At 44.4% G+C, this 25565-nt stretch overlaps 1 protein-coding gene across 1 annotated transcript in view; it reads right to left on the reverse strand.

Moving 5' to 3' along the window:
- The window catches only part of LOC120916886 (latent-transforming growth factor beta-binding protein 3-like), a 2124401-nt gene that overhangs the window by 848492 nt on the left and 1250344 nt on the right, over positions 1–25565 (reverse strand). The window contains 2 exon segments of the mRNA XM_040327823.1: positions 18552–18677; positions 18770–18865. Coding sequence (XP_040183757.1) covers positions 18552–18677; positions 18770–18865 — 222 coding nt within the window.

Consider the following 25565-nt stretch of genomic DNA (forward strand, 5'->3'; position numbering starts at 1 on the left):
CAGAAGCTGGAAGAGTTGGAGATATGGGGCATTGGGACTCAGAGCTTCCCTTATGATGGGTACCTGCCAATACGGTTAACTTTTGACCCTTCGGTAGCCAGAGCAGCAGAGACCTTTGACATGTTGACGATAGTCTATCCTCGGCCACCAGGGGCCCACAAGAGTTCTGTCATCATAGGAACAAACACGGCTTTGGTCAGAAGACTTTTGACTCCCTTAACTGATGCAGTAGAGGCTTCAGCACAAAGAGTCCATCCACTGTTGAGAAGGGTTTACCACCAGCTAGTGATGGAGAAAAAGGCCCCCGAAGTGGAAGTGGGGAAGGTCTGGCGGCTGAGTGTAGTAGTATATGTTGTAATATATGGATGTGTATGTGCATGTTATATATATATATATATATATATATATATATATATATATATATATATATATATATATATATATATATATATATATATATATATCTATATTATATGAGTCTAACATATACAGGCCGGATTTCAAACCTGTGATTCAAAGAGACAGGAAGAGTCTCAAAACATTACTCAATCAGTTTAATTAAATTAAATGATAAGTCTAGTTTACACCTCAGGCCTGAAAGAGGTTTGTCTATTGTCAAAAAAGGCAGAAACAGGATGGAGCCGTTTTTACATATCAAACCACTATTCAGATCTCATGCAATCTAATTACTTATTAGAGGGGGGCTTATTAGTATGCAAGGATGCATACTAATTAGTGACTTTGGCTGAAGTCACATCCTGTCTTTTAAGAGTGGCAGGTAAATATGTCCTGCTGTCTTTCAATTTAGAGACAACCAATCAAATTGGTCAGCTATTCAAAAGAAACAATATATAATGTTGGGAATTTCTGGTTACCAGTTAGAGAAGAAACCCCCATGTATTCTCTGCATGAACATGTGAAGGCACAGATCTAGAAGGGATCAGAACATGTATTCTCTAAGATGAGACTTTGACACTACATTACTTTGTTGGATTCTTGTATCGTCTGTGGACTTTGTATGTTATTGGAAGATCCATTAAATGCGTTCTCTGGAGAACCTGGTGTGAGTTGTTGCGGAACAACCTAATTTACTCTCTGACTTCAGTACATTGGATCTTATGGTTCTGTGTTGGACACTATACATGATCACTACAAAAGATTACATTGTACATTGGTGCCATCCGGGTCACGGCACCAATGTAGTGATCATGTATAGTGTCCAACACAGAACCATAAGATCCAATGTACTGAAGTCAGAGAGTAAATTAGGTTGTTCCGCAACAACTCACACCAGGTTCTCCAGAGAACGCATTTAATGGATCTTCCAATAACATACAAAGTCCACAGACGATACAAGAATCCAACAAAGTAATGTAGTGTCAAAGTCTCATCTTAGAGAATACATGTTCTGATCCCTTCTAGATCTGTGCCTTCACATGTTCATGCAGAGAATACATGGGGGTTTCTTCTCTAACTGGTAACCAGAAATTCCCAACATTATATATTGTTTCTTTTGAATAGCTGACCAATTTGATTGGTTGTCTCTAAATTGAAAGACAGCAGGACATATTTACCTGATTTGCTTTCGTAATGTGCTGTAGGCCGACCCCTCGTTGCCTTTAATAGAGCTGTTCTTTGTATCATTCAGTCCATAATTCCACCAGAATGGTATACCAACATATATATATTCCCCCATGCGACGGTTCAGATATTATCAGCTTGACATCAGTGTTTATCAGATCTTCTGTGCAGACAAATCAGCAGTGGAAATTCTTGCCAGTATTTTTTATGAAAGGTAGAAAGGTCTCTTTCATCCATATATGTCACAGCCTTCAGCATATTATAAATAACTGATTCAACAATGTTTCAAATCATGACTAGAGTGATGAATTTCACTCACCCCTCTTATAAATTTAGGAAAACCACCCAACCTACTATAATTTATGGCCAGCCATTGTGCTGCATTACCTCAGAGGTCAAATATATTGATATCAATATGCATTATGTCATATGTACAGATGTTATAACATTATTTTAGATTTAAATGTTTCACTCTGGTTTTAAGATTAAGTTCAAGAAATAAAACATAATAAAAAAGTAAAATATATCGGGGAAAGGGAGAAAATGAAAAAAATAGGGCGTTGGGTAAGTCCATTAAAAAGAAAATAATAATAAAAAAATGAAGAGAAAAAATAAAAATTTGAATGTTCAAAAAAAAGTCCATTGCTTGATGAATATTGAGAGAGTGTCCATGAATTCTTTATAATTTCTTGTATAGTGGTATTGTCCATCCAGAGTTTCTCCCCCACTAGCCAGCAATTACTCCAGCTATTCACATGCAAACGCCTATCTCCAGCAACGTACCTGAAAGACAAAACCTCTCAGACAAAATCTCATTAGCCAGGACCTTAAACAAAGAACTATTTACATGTTTACACTTTAAAGCTAATTCACCCGAACTGCTATAGAAGTGTAATTTTCATTCAAAAACAGATCTGTACCATTTAACTGTTCTAATAATGTGTAATATTCTATTTTCATCTTATCATACTCAATCTTCAGATGGTCATATTTCTGTTTTAACTGAGGAAATGGTATCCAGGTCCTTTTCTTATTATTATTTTGGTCAGCTCTGTTTTTCATGTTAATGTCACCCATGTTTGACCCAGAGTTTCCCCTTTTGTTGTGATCATTAGATATTATCTTCTGATCTTTCTGTTCAGTGTTTGTCCTAAACAATGTGGCTACATCAATTCTGACAGCCTGCTCATTTGACTTTCTCCATAAATGATCTGCTCTCAATAATACGTCTTTTAAATCATGAGGATTCGGGGTAACTAATAAAATATTTTGTTTGATATCTTCATGCAAAGCAACTAGCAACATACTGATATGTATCGAGCCTCCCCGCTCAAATGCAAGATTATTACCGACCAACAATTCCATAAACGTATATATCCTGTGCGACAATTCATAGGGAGATTCACCCTGCATTTGATCAATCTTCCCATGAATCGTAACATCGGAATGCACTCCGTACAGAACACACAATAATTCCAGTAATATGTCCCTTGTCCTCAGAGGCTGAAGACAGATCTGTTTGATTCTCAACCAAAGACCATTCCCTATAGAATGTTGCAAAACTCTTTCTACGTCAGATGGGTTGATATTGTACAAATCTATGACATTCTGCAAGTCACAAAACCATTTTAAAAATCTGTTTAAATCATCGCAGGGAACCATTCCTATTTCTTTAAGAATTGCATCCAGTTCTTTTGGTTTCAAATGCTTCATTACAAGCTGAACTTCACTTGTATTATTATTATTATTGTTATAAACCGTGGTGGTCACAGTGGGTGCGGCTGGCAATGAATTATCAAATTTAATATGAGGTTCTGTTTCATTTGATAGAAAGTTTGTATTTTGCTGCAGATTGCTGAATCCAAGATTTGATGCACATCTGCATTCCTGAGATCTCTTCTCTAATTCCATAATTCTTAATGTTAATCTCTCATTTTCCTCTGATAATTCATCACAACGTTTAGATTTCTCAATCAAAGCTCCACCAATGGTAACTGCATGCAATTTTAAATTTACTGTCTCAGTTTCTGATTGGTTTTGTAACCTCTTACAAACCTTATGGCTATTATCAACTGCACTCTGTAACTGCACAATTTCCTCAACTTTATCATTTAAAGAACTTTCCATTTTCAAACAGCAAGATAACAAGCCCTGCACAATACAAACTTTTCTTTTACTTTCTGAAATTTTGCTATCAAAAGCACTTTCCTCTAAAAATTCCTTCATCATAGTCCACGTCTGCTTACATTTTTCTGGCATTTCATAAGGACCGTCATGACGCTTAATACATTTTAATACCCATCTGTTAATTTTATCAGAACTGACACTAGCTTCACACTGAGTAAGCATTTTGACTATAGTACTAATAATTTAAAACAAAGGAAATATTTTACTCACTGCATTTGAAGCTTCACCTTGCCAGTTCCGTTCTTCTAGTGCACGGCAGTCTTTTCTTTCTTCAGTTTCCAGTCTCCAGAGAATAATTCTGGGGTTCCAAACTTTTTTAGTCTTGTATATCAGACTCTCTTATGTCACAACCAGACCAGTATTTAACAGTATCATTGAGAGTACGCACAGCTCTTGGGTCTCCATCAGACTTCTGTCCAACTCACAGGATTGCTATCATCACCGGCTTCTGTTACTAAGTCCTGAAAATGTGCTTCTGGTCACTTGAACGGCACCAATGTAGTGATCAGGTATATGTGTGTGCCCAACACAGAACCATAAGATCCAATGTACTGAAGTCAGAGAGTAAATTAGGTTGTTCCGCAACAACTCACCCCAGGTTCTCCAGAGAACGCATTTAATGGATCTTCCAATAACATACAAAGTCCACAGACGATACAAGAATCCAACAAGGTAATGTAGTGTCAAAGTCTCATCTTAGAGAATACATGTTCTGATCCCTTCTAGATCTGTGCCTTCACATGTTCATGCAGAGAATACATGGGGGTTTCTTCTCTAACTGGTAACCAGAAATTCCCAACATTATATATTGTTTCTTTTGAATAGCTGACCAATTTGATTGGTTGTCTCTAAATTGAAAGACAGCAGGACATATTTACCTGCCACTCTTAAAAGACAGGATGTGACTTCAGCCAAAGTCACTAATTAGTATGCATCCTTGCATACTAATAAGCCCCCCTCTAATAAGTAATTAGATTGCATGAGATCTGAATAGTGGTTTGATATGTAAAAATGGCTCCATCATGTTTCTGCCTTTTTTGACAATAGACAAACCTCTTTCAGGCCTGATGTGTAAACTAGACTTATCATTTAATTTAATTAAACTGATTGAGTAATGTTTTAAGACTCTTCCTGTCTCTTTGAATCACAGGTTTGAAATCCGGCCTGTATATGTTAGACTCATATAATATATATATATATATATATATATATATATATATATATATATATATATAACATGCACATACACATCCATATATTACAACATATACTACTACACTTTGGAGTCCTATATTTTTGAAACGACCCTACAATAGACCTACCTTGAGTGGTGATCTTCTCTCTCAGTGCTGCAGGGTGTTGAGGGGCTTGCAAGGGAGGAAAGGTTTTTGTTATTTTGTTTTTTTACGGTTTATAACATAAAGCTAGAGAGGATGGTATGGGCCAAGAGGTATTATGCACTGCGTAGGGAAATTTTATCTTAAAAGACACAGATCTTACACAATGGTATTGTACTCACACTAATACTAGTGGTGGAATGAATGTACATTTTGGAGACAAGTGCAAACCTTTGCCAGTTTCCACAATTCGAAGTATAGGGATAGTGACACCACACCCAAATAGAGGGCCATTTGCTTGCAAGAAAAGCCAGTCACTGTGCACCTACCGTGACCTAATTTACATATCCTTCATAATGTCGCTGCCTGTGTTCCATCCACAAGAGGACTACTTTAACACAATGGCGTCCATACACTCCCTCGGACACCTCGAGAATGACGTGTACAAGGAAAGGCTGCACCTCCCCGAAATGCTCATTCAAGTTCAAGGGCGATGAAAAGCACTGCATACTGCCTGCTGCACTGTCAAAGACAATAGATACTCATGCCGTTGTGATGTGTTTGAAATTGACACTCCAGTCTGTGGTCTAAACAAGGACCCAGATCCCACAGCCAACGTAGCAAGGGACCCCCAACTGGAAAGTCCACGCCAACCACCTCAAGAAACCATTCCAAGTGAAATGGAGGCTAACTGCCCAGTGAAGTTGTCAAAATGGAGAACACCAAGCACAAGGGTCACCTACCACATGGATGGACTGTACTGTGTCGTTACCAATCACCAGACATTTCTCTATGGGGGTCAGTCGTGTCCAATACCCTATCCAAATTTTTGCTTCATTCCACATGAGTACACTACTATTGGGCAAACTATAGAAACCCCCATACCAGTATTTAACAGAAGACTATATCATTGAGAGTACCCCTGATGTCCCAGATCCTAGCACATATATACCCCATGTTGATGTAAAAATGTATACTTTGTCAGTAAACCTCCACAATCTGATTGCAAGGAAGGATCAAATTAGTAATGATATGGTGAAAACAGAGGAAAGGTTGAATGAACGTTTACATGATGGGGATTTTAGCTTAGTCACCACTAGGACCTGGATGGAAATGGGAAAAAAAGGTCTTCTCATATTGCAAGGTGGGGTATTGATTTTCATGACGGGCATGGAGATATATCTTGGCCGACTTCTAAAAATGGAAGAGGGAGAAACTTAACATTCTAATGGAGATTAGACATAAACAATTACTCACTTAAAGTGTGGCCTAGTTTCATCTGTCTCAACTGGCCACAAGGGGTCATCTGTTGCCTTGGGTGAATCGTTAATGTCTAATCGCCATAATTGTACATAGATATAAATATATATTACGATAAGAGTAGATATGTCGTGGGGGAGAATTTCTGATAATTTAAATAGGCTGACAGTTAGGGCTTGAATATATCTAATTAGCACTCTCCGTGTTTGATATGCATGATTGCTTTGTGAGAAGGTGGCCGGAGACGACCAATCTACTACATCTTTTGAGATACAAAGCAAGCCAGGAAGAAATCCCAGTGGGAAGGTAGACAATATGGAGTCACCTGGAAAAAACTGTACTCTTCCATGAATAGACCGGAAATTAACAAGCTAGAGGTAATTAGTTTAAACTTCAAACCTATGCATAGCTAAAGATAGAAGGAAGTTGCCCATATTTGGAAAAGCTAACGTTAGCCAATCAGAAGTGACATCTGGATTATAAATTCAGGGGGGTCTCATCAATAATGGAGAGAGATGATGAGATCTTCCCGGGCCCGGGATGTCTGTAGCAAGGTAACTTATCAGAATCTATCTTCTCCCTTGCACTTATCATATACTTTGTCATAGTTTGTTTTCTTAATACTTTTAGTGTGATGTACTTATCTTGTATTTGAAACTAACTTTTATTTCCCTTACTTTAAAACTGTAAATGTATGCAGTATGTTAGATAGACTAATATCTTTTTCTTTAATAAAATATGTGTTATGTTAAAGCTTTCACTTTGGTCACAGAACCCTTTTTAAACCATATATCGTATATGTGAGATATTAAATCTTAAATATAATATTACTTGGTAACACGTCCCTGTCTATGCCTGCTGGACCATGAGTCAGCGGTAATATGCACCTTACCGCTGACCGCCCTGTCCAATGAGGCCAAGACATTGCCTTCCACATGTTGGTAGAGATCTGCAATTGCCTTCTGAGGAAAAAAAATGGCGTTTGGGATCCTGCCACTAAGGTAGCACACATTCCACAAATTCTCAAAAGGAGGCAGAGTCTACCAGCTGAAAAGGCAGCAGTTGGAGTGCCAGCAATTTAGCCAAACTAGCATTCAGCCACTGAACATGTGGATGGCTGGGACAAAATTTCTTCCAACGGTTTAGCAACTAGGGTAGGACTGCATGGGAGGTCGACATATTTCTGGTCAAGCATGTGGCGGCTACTGTTTTGGCCACGCTTGATACGCTTCAGACATATGTTGCAAACAGCAACAGTGCGATATGCTGCACACGTCTCAAAGGCCCACACCAAAGAATTTTTGAAAAAACGCAGTCAGCAGCGCCCTGCACATGCGGAGCTCTGCAGTGTGATGCAGTCTGTTGGCTGGCCCTTAAGCTGGGCCCTCGAGGGCATTGTGCCTCGTTGGAGATGTGTCTTCTCCTCATCCTCCTCTCTTCTATCAGGCACCCACGTAGAGTCAGTGACCTTATCATCCCCTCCCTCCTTGCCACTGGAGCAAACCTGGCAGTATGCTGCAGCTGGGGAACATGACTGACAGTTTTTTGTCCTCCTTGGGAACCCCCTCTCTCTGGGCTCATGTTACTGCCTTCATTCTCAACCTGGGTACCATCATCAGAGCCTTCAAAACGCTGCTCATTCTCCTGCAGCATGCACCCTACACTGTGGTCGAACAGTTCGGGGACTCCTCAGGGCATGATGGTGGGGCTAGGGAAGGAGTGACTGATGATGACATTGAGCCGATGGAAGAGGCCGCTTTGACAGCTGCATTGGCAGACAAAGTACTCTGAGCCTGGGTGGCAGAGGATGAGGATGGCTTGGTGATCCACTCTACCAACTCTTCTGCATGTTGTGAATCAACACGGCCAGCTGCTGAAAAAAAGGCCAAGCGTGCCCCGCGGCCACGTGCCGAGGATGCACCGTGTCCACGACCAGCATTGTTGGCTGTAGACACAGAGCCTGCTTGCCCTTTTTTAGTGGCCCATGAGCATCTGCCTCTCCTTGGTGGCCTTCCAGACATACAGTACAATTATATTAGGAAAACAATGCCTGAAGTTTACTAAAAATAGTACACCAGGATTGGACTGCAGTCAGTTAAAGGCTTGGCTGGAATAGAATGCAAACTCTTGGCGTTATATAAATCCTGAATAATAATAATAATTTATTATTATTATAAAAAAAAAAAAATATATATATATATATATATATATATATACACACACACACACACACACATATACGCACGCACGCACACACAAGCCTGTATATATTATAAAATGCACTGCAGCTAGCTGAATCGACTGCCTGCCTGCCTGAAGTATAGAAACAGTACACCAGGAATAGTCTGCAGTGAGATCTAGCTAAACTGGATACAGAGTGTGTGTGCGCGCGTGTATATATATATTTATTATATACACAAAGCTGGGATGTATATATACTACAATACACTGCAGCTAACTGTATCGCCTGCCTGCCTGAAGTATATTAGAAACAGTACACCAGGAACGGTCTGCAGTGAGATCAAGCTAAACTGTGTGTGTGTGTGTGTGTGTGTGTGTGTGTATATATATATATATATATACACACACACACACACACACACTACAATACACTGAAGCTAACTGAATCACCTGCCTGCTCAAACTAAATAAAATGACTCTCTCTCAACGCCAGCAACACACTACACAGGGCCGACGTGCAGGCGGCCTTTTATAGTGTGGGTCGTGGACTTAACCCCCTGAGCCATAATTGGCCAAAAGGACAATTGTGGCTCTCTTTGCTGACAGCGCTGTGATTGGCCAAAGCATGCGGGTCATAGTGCATGCTTGGCCAATCAGCCAGCAATGCACTGCGATGATGCAGTGCATTATGGGCCGTAACGCACCGCACAAACTTGGAGCGAATGGTCCATAATATTCGATCTTTGTCGAATGATCGGGCTTATCCCTACCACAGAGCCACCAAGTCATGTAAGTCAGGAACAGGTATGTAAAAGGGTAAAGGCTGGCCTGCAAAGCAACATGCAGATGGCTGCTTGTGTCCTAGCAACCAAAGACACAAGGAAATTGTAATTTATTGGCAGTAGTAGCACTGTCTCTAAATTAATGACTTTCAGCTACAACTAGAGGTTCACTCTAGTGGGAAGGTAAACACCCTATTCAATTCACCAAACAGCAAACACCAAAAGTTTGCATGAAATCTGGTTGGCCGCAAACATGAAACCCCATTCATAATGTCAGGTAGAACCTGACAGCTTATAGAGGTGTATTGATTATGTGCAAGTATGGGCCTTGCAGAGAAAACCTCCTCAAGTTGGACTATGAGAACAAATGTGTCTGATTGTTGAACTGTATCACTTGGCTAGATTTCTTTAGGAATGGTGGCAGCGCTCCCACTACACAGTCAAGCAGTTTTAGAACTTCTTTCTTGGATTGTAGCAAAAAGTATAAGAACTCCTCAAATGCAAAATATGTATTCCCAGCAGTCTGAGAACTATCATATTGGAGTTATGTGCTTACAATAGGTTTAGCCTGTGATTGTGTATGCAAAACCTGTATTTCCACAAAAAACAGTGTTTGTTATTAAACCTTAAAGCGTAACTCCACTTTTGTTGAGAAAAAAACATTCCCCCCTGGGTGATCTATGTACATTGCAAGGATTATAACAAACTTTATTGCAGATTCCTACCTTTTGTTATTTTGAAGAAATCCATGTGTGTTTGTGCCTCTGGAACTAAGTGGGTCTAATGGGAGTGGTTTTATTATCAGTCAGCTGTGGCAGCTGCAGGGCACTAATGAGGAAAGCTGCTGGGCCTGCATCCCTTTAGACACCTTTCATTAGACCCTATTGGAAATACTTCAAAAATTAGGGAAGGGGAACAAAAAAGCACTCAAATTTGCCAACATCCGAAATATTGAATAGGGAAAAGGTTACTGCTAAGGGCAGTGACAAGGCGGACTTTTAAGGCAAGACAGGAACATAGGATTTAGAAAAATATAAACTTTTAATTACAAAAATACAGTAAGATACATAAAGAGAATACATAAAAACCATATAGGATATATGTTCAAATGCAAAAATTCCTTTTCGCCTTTTGGCTTCCTCAGGACGAGGTTAGGAGAATTTGACAGTGGGATATTACCGTATTTTCCGGCGTATAAGACGACTTTCTAACCCCTTAAAATCTTCTTAAAAGTCGGAGGTCGTCTTTTACGCCGGTAACCTAACCTTACCTTATCCTAAGACATGCAGAATCGCGGCCATACGTTTTTTCAAAAGCCGCGCCTCCTACGTCTTCTGTTCTGTGATAGGCGGAACACTCAGCTTCCCAGGAGGCACTGTGTTCAGTGTTCACCTATCACGGAGGCCCTCTCGTCCTGTGTTTAGTGTCCGCCTATCACGGAGGCCCTCTCGTCCTCGGACGAGAGGGCCTCCGTGATAGGCGAACACTGAACACAGTGCCTCCTGGGAAGCTGAGTGTGTCTGCCTATCACGGAACAGAAGACGTAGGAGGCGCGGCTTTTGAAAAAATGTACGGCTGCGATTCTGCATGTCATTGTCTTAGGATAAGGTAAGGGCACAGCGAGTCTGGCATGTAATGGGGCACAGTCTGGCATGTAATGGGGCACAGTCTGGCATGTAATGGGGCACAGTCTGGCATGTAATGGGGAACAGTCTGGCATGTAGTGGGGCACAGTCTGGCATGTAGTGGCACAGTCTGGCATGTAATGGTGGCACCGTGAGGTGAGGCATGACTAGTAGGAAAGGGGTAGTCTTATACGGCAAATATATATCCCAAAACCAACATTTTGGCAGGAAAATTAGGGGGTCGTCTTATACGACCAGTCGTCTTATATGCCGGCAAATTACGGTACATATTTCATTACTCGGAATGATAGTTAGCCATCCAATGCACCAGAGACGTTTAAGATCGCAGGCGTACCATCAATATGCAGCTTATAGAAGAACTTAGTACAGCCAATCAGAGAGGAGTTCCTCTAAATGACATCAAAATCACGTATAAACCGTCAACAAGAGATTTAGCAGGTAGCCAGAACCACAAACAAAGCCGGGACCAGAAAGGGCAGGGGGCGAGGCCAAGGTGGAAACTATATCTAAAAAAGGCAGCCACACTGCAGTGTCCGTTATAGGACAAACCAAGGGGTTAAGGGCCTCTTGGATGCTAGGATGTCATATGTCCCGGGGGATAGCCAGGCTGTAATTAAAAGTTTATATTTTTCTAAATCCTATGTTCCTGTCTTGCCTTAAAAGTCTGCCTTGTCACTGCCCTTAGCAGTAACCTTTTCCCTATTGGAAATACCTCACCAGAAATGACATTTTTGTTGCAGGGGATGCCTGAAACCTGATTTGTATCTTAGGCAGACTTCTGGTAAAATTGGTGAGCCAATCACACAAGCAGTAAATTATGTTTCTGGGGAGTGGTCAGAACAATTCCATGTAGCCATATTGCTTTGCATTTATAGAAAATTACAATGGTTGCATATTGAAAAGGTAAGGTAATTTTTAACAACGTTCAATTACAACATCACTTGTGTCTAGAGTTGAGCGGACACCTGGATGTTCGGGTTCGGACCCGAACCCGGACTTTGAAAAAAAAAGTTCGGTTTCGGGACCGAACCCGAACCCGGACTTTGACCCGAACCCGAACCCCATTGAAGTCAATGGGGACCCGGACTTTTGACTTTTGTCTCTAAAAAACTAAGGGAAAGGGCTGGAGGGTTGCAAATGGCAGCAAAATGTCGGGAAGAGCATGGCAAGTACTCTGGAAATAAATGTGGATAGGGAAATAACTTAAAATAACATAAAAAAATAAAGATAAAAAATATAATGATTTTGACCCTGGAGGACGAGGTCCATACAGTTTTGTTCAAAATTATTCAACCCCCCAATGCTGTAAAGGGTTTTAGGGAATTCAGTGTACATTTGTAATTGTATTCAGAATGAAATCCTACAAGGACTTCATAAAGAACCATATGCAACTAATATGACATCAATTGGTTTTGTAATACTGTAGTAAATGCAAAATTCAAGGCAAAGGGCACTGTTGAAACACTACCTGGTCGTGGCAGAAAGAAGATGCTGACTTTGACTGCTGTGCGCTACCTGAAGCGTAGAGTGGAGAAAAGTCCCCGTGTGACTGCTGAGGAACTGAGAAAAGATGTGGGTACTGAAGTTTCTGCTCAGACAATACGGCGCACACTGCGTAATGAAGGCCTCCATGCCAGAACTCCCAGGTGCACCCCCTTGCTGTCTCCAAAGAATAAGAAGAGTCGACTGCAGTATGCCAAAAGTCATGTGGGCAAACCACACAAGTTTTGGGATTGTGTTCTGTGGACTGATGAAACAAAATTAGAACTGTTTGGGCCCATGGATCAACGCTATGTTTGGAGGAGGAAGAACAAGGCCTATGATGAAAAGAACACCTTGCCTACTGTGAAGCATGGCGGGGGGGGTCAATCATGCTTTGGGGCTGTTTTGCTTCTGCAGGTACAGGGAAGCTTCAGCGTGTGCAAGGTACCATGAATTCTCTTCAGTACCAGGAGATATTGGATGACAATGTGATGCAGTCCGTCACAAACCTGAGGCTTGGGAGACGTTGGACCTTTCAACAGGACAATGATCCCAAGCATACCTCCAAGTCCACTAGAGCATGGTTGCAGATTAAAGGCTGGAACATTTTGGAGTGGCCTTCGCAGTCACCAGACTTAAATACGATTGAGAACCTCTGGTGGGACTTAAAGAAAGCAGTTGCAGTGCGCAAGCCTAAGAATGTGACTGAAGGTGGAAGCGGCGGTGGAGGAGGAGGAGGAGGAGGAGGAGGAGCAGGTTTTGGTTTTTAATTGATTTATTTTTTAAATTAGGGTAAACCCCAAAATAGTGAGACAGATCTAGGGTTGCTACCTCATCCCTTTAAACCTGAACACAGAGTTACACAGGTTCTGGGGCTAATTTGATGTCGATAAGGCACCAAGTGAGTTTAATTAGCAGCACCTTAATCAGCCAGAGAACCTGTGTAATTAATATGTTTTTGCTTTGAAAGGGATGAGATGGCAACCCTAGAAAGCTCAGAAAAAAACAATGGCTGGGTAAGGCTGGCCCGATGTCTATTCTGCACAAGGTACGGACAACTCCTCTGGGATCCATGCCTGGTTCATTTTAATGAACGTGAGCTTGTCCACATTGGATCTGGACAGGCGGCTGCGCTTGTCTGTGATAACGCCCCCTGCCGTGCTAAATAAACGTTCAGACAATACACTGGCCGCAGGGCAGGCCAGCACCTCCAAGGCGTAAAGGGCAAGCTCAGGCCATGTGCCCAATTTGGAGACGCAGAAGTTTAAGGGGGCATAGCCGTCATTCAGTACGTGTAGGGGTGTGCTCACATACTGCTCCACCATGTTGCTGAAATGCTGCCTCCTGCTAAAACGTTCCATATCAGCTGGTGGTGCGGTTTGTTGTGGCGTGCTGACAAAGCTTTTCCACATTTCGGCCATGCTAACCATGCCTTCTGAGGTGCTGGCGGTGCCCCTGCTGCGTTGGCGACCTCTTCCTCCTCCTCTGCCTTCGCCTTCTGCTTCCACTGTGGCCCCGCTGCCAGGTGGGAATTGCACCAGCAGCGCGTCTAACAGCGTGCGCTTGTACTCGCGCATCTTGCGTTCACGCTCCAGTGAGGGGATTAAGGACGGTACATTGTCCTTGTAACGGGGATCCAGCAGCGTGGCCACCCAGAAATCAGCACCTGTCATAATGTGCGAAACACTCCGGTCGTTGTGGAGACACTGCAGCATGTAATTGCTCATGTGTGCCAGGCTGCCCAGAGGCAACGCTGTCCTCTGTGGGAGGTGTATCATCTGTGTCCTCTGTATCCCCCCAGCCACGCACCAGTAATGGCCATGAGCTGGTCTGGATGCCATCCTGCTGTGAACATGGTTCCTCCTCCTCCTCCATGTCTTCCTCCTCCTCATCCTCCACCGCATCATCCTCCAGAACTGTGCCCTTGCTAGACAATTGTGTACCTGGTCTTTGTTGGTGCACGAACCCACCCTCTGAGCCACTTGTGAATGACTGCCCTGAAAGCCTTGCAAATAATCCTGATTCCTCCTCCTCTTCCTCCTGTGCCACATCCTCTTCCATCATCGCCCGTAGCGTTTTTTCAAGGAGGCATAGAAGTGGGATAGTCACGCTGAGAGCGGCGTCATTGGCACTGGCCATGTTGGTGGAGTACTCAAAACAGCGCAACAAGGCACACAGGTCCCGCATGGAGGCCCAGTTATTGGTGGTAAAGTGGTTCTGTTCCGCAGAGCGACTCACGCGTGCGTGCTGCAGCTGGAACTCCACTATCGCCTGCTGCTGCTCGCACAGTCTGGCCAGCATGTGCAAGGTGGAGTTCCACCTTGTGGGCACATCACATATGAGGCAGTGAGCGGGAAGGCCGAAGTTATGCTGCAGCGCTGCCAGGCGAGCAGCAGCAGGGTGAGAATGCCGAACGTGCGGCCCGCACTTTCTGCAGCAGCTGTGGCATATTGGGGTAAGTTCTCAGGAAACTCTGTACCACCAAATTCAGCACATGCGCCAGGCAAGGAATGTGCGTCAAACCGGCTAGGCCCAGAGCTGCTACGAGATTTCGCCAGTTATCGCACCACCACCAGGCCCGGCTTGAGGCTCACTGACGCCAACCACTCATCGGTCTGTTGTTCCATGTCCCTCCACAACTCCTGCGCGGTGTGTGGTTTTTCCCCCAAACAGGAAAGTTTTAAAACTGCCTGCTGGCGTTTACCCATGGCTGTGCTGAAGTTGGTGGTGAATTTGTTACGCTGACTGGATGAGGAGGTGGTTGAGGATGAGGAAGCGGAGTAGAAGGAGTTAGGAACAGGAGGCAAACTGAAGCGCCCTGCAATCCTCGGTGGTGGAAGGACATGCGCCAAACTGCTATCTGCCTCAGGCCCAGCCGCCACTGCATTTACCCAGTGCGCTGTTAGGGAGATATAACGTCCCTGACCGTGCTTACTGGTCCACGTATCCATAGTTAGGTGGACCTTGGCACAGATGGCGTTGCGCAGTGCACACCTGATTTTGTCCCCCACTTGGTTGTGCAGGGAAGGGATGGCTCGCCTGGAAAAGTAGTGGCGGCTGGGCACGACGTACTGTGGGACAGCCAATGCCATCAGGCTTTTAAAACTCTGCGTCTCCACCAGACGGAATGACAGCATTTCAAAGGCCAGTAATTTTGAAATGCTGGCATTCAGGGCCAGGGATCGCGGGTGGGTAGAGGGGTACTTCCTCTTACGCTCCAGTGTTTGGGAGATGGAGAGCTGAATGCTTCCATGGGACATTGTGGAGATGTTTGGTGACCCAGGTGGTAGTGTTGCTTGCCAGTCCTCTAATTGAGGGGTGGCAGGTGGCACTGTCACTACGGAGGTGGATGAAGAGGCAGAGAGGCCCGAGACTGATGCAGAAGAGGAAGCAGGAGGAGCCAGAGACCTTTCTTGGTTTTTGAGGCGTCTACTCCACTGCAGCTCGTGCTTTGCACTTAGATGCCTGGTCATGCAGGTTGTGCTCAGGTTGAGAACGTTTATGCCTCGCTTCAGGCTCTGATTGCACAACGTGCAAACCACGCATGTCTTGTCATCAGCACATTGTGTGAAGAACTGCCACGCTAGGGAACTCCTTGGACCTGGCTTTGGTGTGCTCGGTCCCTTGCTGCGTTGGGCAGTAGCAGGCGTACTGTCTAGGGGACGGACGCTCTGCTTTGGCACCCTGCTCCCTCTTCTGCTGTGCTGGTGGCTCTGTGCGACCACCGCCTCTTCCTCCGAACTACATGGGTCACCTGCATGAGGTTGATTCCATGTCGGGTCGAGGACCTCATCGTCCTCCACATCATCTTCCACCCAGTCTTCACCACTGCCCTCCTTGTCGGTCTGCACAATTGCAAAAGCACCAGTGTTTCATCATCATCATGCAAGACGTGCTGTGATGGTCCCCCCATTGAACTCATCCTGAAATATAAGTGGTTGGGCATCGGTGCACTCAATCTCTTCCCCTTCTGGGGCTGGGCTAGGTGGATGGCCCTGGGAACACATGCTAACAGACTCATCAAAAAGAAGAAGAGACTGCTGCATGCTTTGGGGCTCAGACTGCTTGGCTGATTTGCAAGGGGGTCAGGTGAAAGACTGATGGTGGACATCGGCTGCAGGCGCCAACTCTGAGCTTTCAGCACAAGACTGGTTGGAAAACAATGTGAAGGAACTGGAGGCACTGTCAGCAACCCAATCTACTACCGCCTGTTCTGCTCCTGGCCTCAACATTCATAGAGCTGGATTAGGCCCGACCAAATACCGCTGCAGGCTCTGTCGGATACTCGCACCTGAGAAAGGTGTTTCACTTGTGCTTGTAGCTGGCACAGATCGACCACGTCCTCTCCCTGTAACAGGAGAGCAGCACCACGACCGCGGCCACGTCCCTCATTTGACGTTTTCCTCATATTTCTCAAATTTTACGGTCTTGCCCTAATTTTGAGAAATTTTAAATACAAAAATAGTGTAAGCTGGTGAAATAGGCAGAGATTCACCTATATATTTCTCTACCTATAGCAATAAGCAGGAAGCCAGCACTAAACAATATACTGCACAGACAGTATATCACAGGGGACAGGTGGAGTGCTGGTGAAATGGGCAGAGATTCACCTATATATTTCTCAAATTTAGGGTCTTGCCCTAATTTTGAGAAATTTTAAATACAAAAATAGTGTAAGCTGGTGAAATAGGCAGAGATTCACCTATATATTTCTCTACCTATAGCAATAAGCAGGAAGCCAGCACTAAACAATGTACTGCACAGACAGTATATCACAGGGGACAGGTGCAGTGCTGTTGAAATATACAGAGTCACCTATAGATTGCTGACTGCCCCTATAGGAAAAATATTTCAGGAAACTCTCCCTGACTATGTACTTGACAGAAACACAGTATATCACAGGTGCACAGGTGGTGTGGCAGGTGTAGTGCTGTTAAAATACTCAGTCACCTATAGAGTGCTGACTTCTCCTATAGGAAAAATATTTCAGGAAATTCTCCCTGACTATGTACTTGACAGAAACACAGTATATCACAGGTGCACAGGTGGTGTGGCAGGTGCCCCTATAGCTGAACAAAAGTCCTAAACTATATGAAGCACAGCAGATGTCACAGGAATAGAGTGCTTGTTGATATTTCTGGAGCAACATACCACTAAAACTGTCCCTAAGCAGATTCAGCAGCCTTTCCCTCACATAAGTGAAGCAGTGACAACGAGCCAGATGCCATAAGATGATGCAGATATCAAAGAAATAAAGTGTGCCTCTTGATATTTCTGGAGCAGCATAGCAGCATACACCTAAAACTGTCCATAAGCAGATTCAGCAGCCTTTCCCTCACATAAGTGAAGCAGTGACAACGAGCCAGATGCCATAAGATGATGCAGATATCAAAGAAATAAAGTGTGCTTCTTGATATTTCTGGAGCAGCATACCAGCATAGACCTAACACTTTCCCTGAGCAGATTTAGCAGCCTTTCCCTCACATAAGTGAAATACAGTGACAACGAGCCAGATACACCTAAGACTTTCCCTAAGCAGCAGATTCCAGCAGCCTTTCCCTATCATGAGTGAAGCAGAGTGACGATCTGTGCTGTGTGCCTCTATCTAATATAGAGACTGGTCACATGATGGGTCACATGCTGCACTGGCCAATCACAGCCATGCCATAAGTAGGCATGGCTGTGATCAGTTCCCAGTCACAGTAGTAACACGAATGGCGATTGGCTGCCGTGCAGCGCGCCAAAACATACCCGAACTCCGAACCCAGACTTTTTCCAATTATTCAGGTTCTGGTCCGGGTTCGGGAAAAACCCAAAGTCCGTACCGAACCCGAACTTTACAGTTCGGGTTCGCTCAACCCTACTTGTGTCACAATTGTACATGCTATATTATTTTTTCTTCATTTGCTATCCTCCCCCCCCCCCACGAAAGTGGAGTTACCCTTTAAATAGCTGAATTGCAGAAACAAAGATCTCTGCCATACTGGTCTCTGTATGTGTCAATTCTGTCAAGGAATTGGCAATTTCTGTTCTAAGTAGCAATCAGTGGGCATAAGTACAGATATTCAAGTTAGCAAAAAAAATGTGTGGCTTACCTATACAAACTTTCTTCTCAGGATCAGAATAGTACCCAGGGTGACAGCTGCAGTAGAATCCTGTAGGAGTAGATATGCACTCTCCATGCCCACATAGATTCCTGATCATCTTGCACTCATTGGTTTCTATGCAGAGGAATACATATAATGAATTTTCTATTTTTGTAATCAATAGATCAACCAAATGGTGTAGCTTGAAATGGCAAGAAAAAACAAACCTGTTAACTGAGTGGGAGCGATTTCGGCAGCACTTCGGGTGTCATACTCTGCAGGTATTTTTTGAACAACCATTGTTGTGGGCTCCAAAACAAGTGCTGTATGTAGAAAATGCAATTATGTGTTTTTATACTAGTATCTAGTGATTATTTCTAAGATGTTTTCAAGGTGATTCATACATTAATACTGTTTCCCTGTGCACATTTAAAGTGACATACACAATTAAGAGCTGTATATTGTCTCTTTATGTGCCCTGCCAATATGCACCTCAGACCAGACCATTGATATTATTTTTCACATTAATTTTATAGACCTACAGGTTGTGAAGAACAACACTCCCCCACCTCCCACCAACAAAAAATACCCCAAAAAACATTTTCTAAAGTGCAGGACCTCTAAAATTAAAAATCCAAAGTCCATAACTCTACACTAGTAAGGGAGTGCTTGGCAATCCAGCATAACATTTTTGTATATATAGTTTCCTCTTTCGGCAGCCAACCACACTTACTCAGAAGACAATGTATGCTAAAAAACAAAAGTGAAGCATAGCTATTGGTAGGTGAATGGGAAAATGAAAATCAATCAGCTTACTTTGGTAAGTGGCCAAAAAAAGTTGGCGTTTTCTCTGCCACTCACCAAGGTGAGTTGCATACATTGATTTTCATTTTCTTGTTCACTTACTGATACTCTTATGCCCTGTACATACGATCGGTTTGTCTGATGAAAATGGACCGATGGGCGGTTTTCATATGGGACGAACCGATCGTGTGTGGGCCTCATCATTTTTTTCCCATCGGTGAAAAAAAATAGAACCTGTTTTAAATTTTTCCTATGGTTAAAAAAACGATTAAAAAAATAAAAAACGATCGACTGTGGGTAAGTCCATCGGTTAAAAATCAACGCATGCTTAGACTGAATTAGGAGACGGGAGCGCTCGATTGGGTAACACTAGAGTTCGTAATGGAGATAGCACATTCGACATTTTGCAAATTAATGCATTGTTTAATGCAGCACATTGTTTTCTTCGTTCTAATGCTAGAATAAAGAAGTTGTTTACAGAGTTCTCACATACCAATTTCCTTACATTTTAGCTTGTGATCTCATGAATAATGTTTTTTTTTTTTTTTTAAGGCCAGATCTCCATAATATTTTTCTTTACTCCAGATCTCTTTTTTTATCAAGTTATCACAACAACATTATCATTTTTTTTATTTTATTTTTTTCCCTCAAGGAGGTTGGTGTCCTTTGTTAATTAATTACACATTGTATTTATGAAATGTTTTATGGCTATTCACCAGAAAAACACATAGACAAGTATTTAACTTAAATAACATCTCCATTTATTCTGGTAAAAATAAATAAAGAGGAAGGGCAACAATTGTAAAATCTGCCGAATATATGCAGACTTTGGTCCCCAAAGGCAGACAACATGAATTGGATTAACAATAAAATAAATAAATAATCTGAGGAGTCCCTCTAATTGGGATCACAATCTGGTCCCCAAATCACATAAATCAGGAGCAAGAGCAACAGCAGATGTCACACATGTCCCCAAGCTGTGGTACTCAAACAACAAACTGCGTTTTCTGGCAGAGCAGCTTGAAGCCAGGGAATTACTTTCTGTTCTTCCTTGTATCCTTCCTTCCACGGCTCCCTCCATGCCACCTTGCAGGCTGTGGCTCTGGTGGTGAGAATGTGGCAGGAGGAGGAGAAGGATGGGCCAGGTCACAGAGATGTGTGGCCTCTGTCAGCTGGCCCCTCATTGCCCTGGGAAGGACAATAGCAAACCGATCCTCTGTGAGGGCACATTGTCCCTCCTCAATTTTCTGCAGTTTATCGGCCATGTAACAACTGTAGGCCTCTACAGGGTTAAGGGGGGCCCTCATGATGGCAGCTGTGTCCCTGATTACTTTCAGAGAGTCCTCCTCCAACTGTGTCATCCGCCTGGGTCTCTTGGCTCTCATGTGGAGGGGAGGCACCTGGGACTGTGTGCTGCCACTTGGCCTGGGCACCTGCTGACTGCCACTTGGCCCAGCCTCCTCCTGTCTGCCGCTCACCCCTTCCTTCTCCTGGCTGCCACATTCTGGAGCCTCATCCTCCTGGCTGAGCTCTTCCTGTATATAAAAAAGGGACGTGGTTTTAGTTTTTGCTTCATCAATCACACACATTTTTAACCTCAAGACTGTTGCAATTAGAATGTTATTAAAGAAATAGAACAGACTCTCATTCTGACCCCAGCAGTTTGCATCCCTGTCACAATCATTTCTGGCCACGACTGTTCTTTTTTTTAAATTCTTTCATTTGGGTTTAAAAGACATCTAGTTCCCAACAATAATTTGAGGCCAAGAAATATGTTGTAAACTACTATACCTGGCTGAAGATGTGGAGATCTGACTCTTCTAGCTCAGCTTGCTCCTCATCACCCTCTGCAGGGGTGGGGGGGAACGGTGGAAGGAACGCTGGAGGGAACGGTGGAGGGAAGGGTGGAGTGAAGACTCAAAAGTGATTCCCTCGCTTCAATTTGATCGTCCAGAAAACGCAGGTGTTTGTAGTACCACAGCTTGGGCACATGTACTTGGTCTGCTGCTGCTCCTGATTTCTATGAAGCGCGGACCTCTTTATATTGCTTCTTATATGCATTCCTCAGATTATTTATTTTACTGTTAATCATGTAATAATTTACCTCTGGGATTCAGGTTTTCATATATATGGCAAATTGTACAATTGTTGCCCTTCGTGCAACACTATTGTGGTATAGATTGTTTTTTATTTCCACAGGTTGCAGAATTCCTGATACTTCTCGATGAATTTAATTTTAATCTTATCACAATCTAGGCCTTTATACACAGTGTGTAGTGATGCTACTAATGCTGCCCAGCTCTGCCCTATTGTTGTGTAATGATGATTCACCTGCAGACTAGGGATGAGCTTCGAGTTCGAGTCGAACTCATGTTCGACTCGAACATTGCCTGTTCGGCGAACAACGAACAATTAGAGGTGTTCGTGGCAAATTCGAAAAGCCGCGGAACACCCTGTTAAAGTCTATGGGAGAAATCTAAAGTGTTAATTTTAAAGGCTAATATGCAATATATTGTCCTAAAAAGTGTTTGGGGACCTGGGTCCTGTCCCAGGAAACATGTATCAATGCAAAAAAAAGTTTTAAAAACGGCCGTTTTTTCAGGAGCAGTGAATTTAATAATGCTAAAAGTGAAACAATAAAAGTGTAATATTACTTAAAATTTCGTACCTAGGGGGGTGTAAAGTCAGCATGTGAAAAAGCGCATGTTTCCCGTACATAGAACTGTCCCTGCACAAAGTGTCATTTCTGAAAGAAAAAAAGGCATTTAAAATCGGCTTTGCGGCTCTAATGAATTGTCGGCTCTGGCAATTCAGAGATGATTCATTCATAAAAAATTCCATTAACAGGCCCTTCAGGTCTGATATGGATATTAAGGGGAACCCCGCCGTCAATTTAAAAAAAAAATGACGTGGGGTTCCCCCCAAATATCCATACCAGACCCTTCAGGTCTGGTGTGGATTTTAAGGGGAACTCCACCCCAAATTTAAAAAAAAAATGGTGTGGAGTTCCCCCAAAAATCCACACCAGACCCTTATCCGAGCACGTTAACCTGGCCGGCCGCAGAAAAGAGGGGGGGACAGAGTGTGGCCCCCCTCTCCTGAACCGCACCAGGCCACATGCCCTCAACATGTGACAAGGGCCTCATCGTACGTCACTGGGAAAGACCGGGAAAGACCGGGCTTTCCCAGTGACGTACGAGGGTGCGTCAGAGGGGGCGGGGTCACGTGACGGGTGGCCGCTTCCCCTATATAAGAAATGTCACAGCTCCAGCGCGTCATTCCGCTGGGCTGTGTCCAGCGGAGAGAGGAGCTGCCTGCTGCGCTCTGGACGGATGGATCTTCTCATCGCTGGACCGGACCGCTGATCACCCGTCGCTGGAGAGATCATCCGTCGCTGGATAGAAGACAACTTTGAAGCAGGGGCCCGGGCCGAGAGTGGATTTACATCGCTGGATTTTATTTTTTTTTATTAATAAAGGATTTTTTTCTACGGTGTCTGTGTGTTTTTTTTAAACTATTTACACTTCCTTCGTGAAATGGTAGAGGTACAGTGTACCCCATTACCAATTCACATAGGGGGGGGGGCAGGATCTGTGGTCCCCTTTGTTAAAGGGGTCTTCCAGATTCTGATAAGCCCCCCGCCCGCAGACCCCCACAACCACCGGGCAAGGGTTGTGGGGATGAGGCCCTTGTCCCCATCAACATGGGGACATCCTCCCCATGTTGAGAGCATGTAGCCTGGTGTGGTTCAGGAGAGGGGGGGCCGCACTCTGTCCCCCCCTCTTTTCTGCGGCCGGCCAGGTTAACGTGCTCGGATAAGGGTCTGGTGTGGATTTTTGGGGGAACTCCACGCCATTTTTTTTATTTGGAGTGGAGTTCCATTTAAAATCCACACCAGACCTGAAGGGTCTGGTATGGATATTTGGGGGGAACCCCACGTCATTTTTTTTTTTAATTGACGGCGGGGTTCCCCTTAATATCCATATCAGACCTGAAGGGCCTGTTAATGGAATTTGGGGGGACCCCCAGCTTTTTTATTTTTATTTTTTATGAATGAATCATCTCTGTAATTGCCAGAGCCGACAATTCATTATAGCCGCAAAGCCGGTTTTAAATGCCTTTTTTTCTTTCAGAAATGACACTTTGTGCAGGGACAGTTCTATGTATGGGAAACATGCGCTTTTTCACATGCTGACTTTACACCCCCCCAGGTGCGAAATTTAAAGTAATATTACACTTTTATTGTTTCACTTTTAGCATTATTAAATTCACTGCTCCTGAAAAAACGGCCGTTTTTAAAACTTTTTTTTGCATTGATACATGTTTCCTGGGACAGGACCCAGGTCCCCAAACACTTTTTAGGACAATAACTTGCATATTAGCCTTTAAAATTAACACTTTAGATTTCATATGTTCGAGTCCCATAGACTTTAACGGGGTTCTAAAGTTTACACGAACATTTGGTGTGTTCGCAAGTTCTGATGCGAACCGAACAGGGGGTGTTCGGCTCATCCTTACTGCAGACCCTGGCCGGGATTCAGATACATTGGCGCATATTTATGCCGGCATAGCGTATCTTTTTTACACTACACCGGAGCAGCGCGGAGAGGCATGCAGTGTATTCAGAAAGCCATTACTCACCAAGATACGCCAGTGTAACGTATTTTCGAAGGCGTAGGCCAGCGTAAGTGTAAGTCGGCGTCACCCCATGCAAATGATGGTCCGAGCGTGTCACAGTGGTTTACGTCGGGCGTATGTGAACCGGCGCATGCTCTGTGACGTGGACGTCTGGCCTGCACCCCTCTGCGCATTCTCACAACTACGCCAGTGCATAAATACGCCCAGACATGCGCCCATCGAGCGCAAAAGTACACCAGCAGTTTTAGGTGTTATTACTTTTGTCTTTGGAGTCATGTCTGCACCAGTGACTGGGAAGGAGAGGAGAAAGAAAAATTATAGCCCTGAGGAGAAGGCAATTATCATCGATGCCATCTCCAAGTACAATGCGTGCCTCCATGGGGCACAGAGTGGCACAACCAGCAAGATACAGAAGGAGGAGATCCTGCAGGAGATCACAACGCAGGTGAATGCCCTTGGCGTGAAGGTTAGGACCTCAAGTGACATCTCAAAAAAAATGTATGACCTGCGTCGTTTGGTCCGAGAGAAGGTGGGCAAGATGAGGAGGCACGCCAGGGGCACAGGAGGCCGACCAGCCACTAATATCACCCTCACTCCTGAAGAGCAGGTCATTGCCAGGTGCCTGGAGAGGGAGCAGGTGGAGGGCCTGGAGGGCTATGATTCAGTTGATCAGGCCTTGAGGACAGGTAAGTGTGTTTTATCTCCTATCCGGTGTGTAGCATGTGTGGGGGTGCAAGGGAACATGTGACAAGTGTGTGGGTCCACCAACATATGAATGTTTTGTGTCATCCACAGATGTGCTGGAGGGAGCTGGGCCGTCGTCGGCTGCTGGGAGACCCACGCCATCCCCAGAGGAGTGTGCCCACACCTCTCCTCTAGAGGAAGTGGAGGAGGAGCACGGTACTCTGGATGACGTTGTGTACCTCATGGAGGATCCCACCCTCCCTTCACCCTCCCAAACCTCCTCCCCCATCAGGGATAGCCCCTCAAGGGCCTCCTCCCCCATCAGGGATATCCCCTCAAGGGCCTCCTCCCCCATCAGGGATAGCCCCTCAAGGGCCTCCTCCCCAATCAGGGGTAGCTCCTCAAGGGCCTCCCCATACAGCCGGCCCCAAGCCTCTCCTGCCCCCAGGAAGGCTACCCGCAAAACCAGGGGTGATCCTGCTGCCTTGGAGGAGAATCTGGCGAGGGACCAGGCCCGGCAGACCCGCCATATGGGTGCCTTAGTGGGTGACCTGCACCGCGTGGCAGAGAGCCTGGCCTCCTTGGCCCAGACCCAGGCTGCCTGCACCTTGGCTGTCCAGCAGGCCCTCACATAGCAGGCTGATCAGACTACCTCCATCACTGACAGCATGCAGGATGTGAGTGCCAACTGCACAGCTATTGTGACCTGCCTGGGGGAGCTGCAGGCCACCACATCAGGCCTTGTCACAGAGGTCAGGAGCCTAGCAGTGGCTGTCCAGGCAAATACAGCTGCCATGCAGGTGGAGGGGAGGAGCCTGGCAGCGGCCGTACAGGTGGAGGGGAGGCAGACAAGGCGCCACCAGCCCACCACCACCACCTGCCAGCTGCGGATGCAGG

Source organism: Rana temporaria, chromosome 11 (genome assembly GCF_905171775.1).
Source record: "Rana temporaria chromosome 11, aRanTem1.1, whole genome shotgun sequence".
Taxonomy (NCBI): domain Eukaryota; kingdom Metazoa; phylum Chordata; class Amphibia; order Anura; family Ranidae; genus Rana; species Rana temporaria.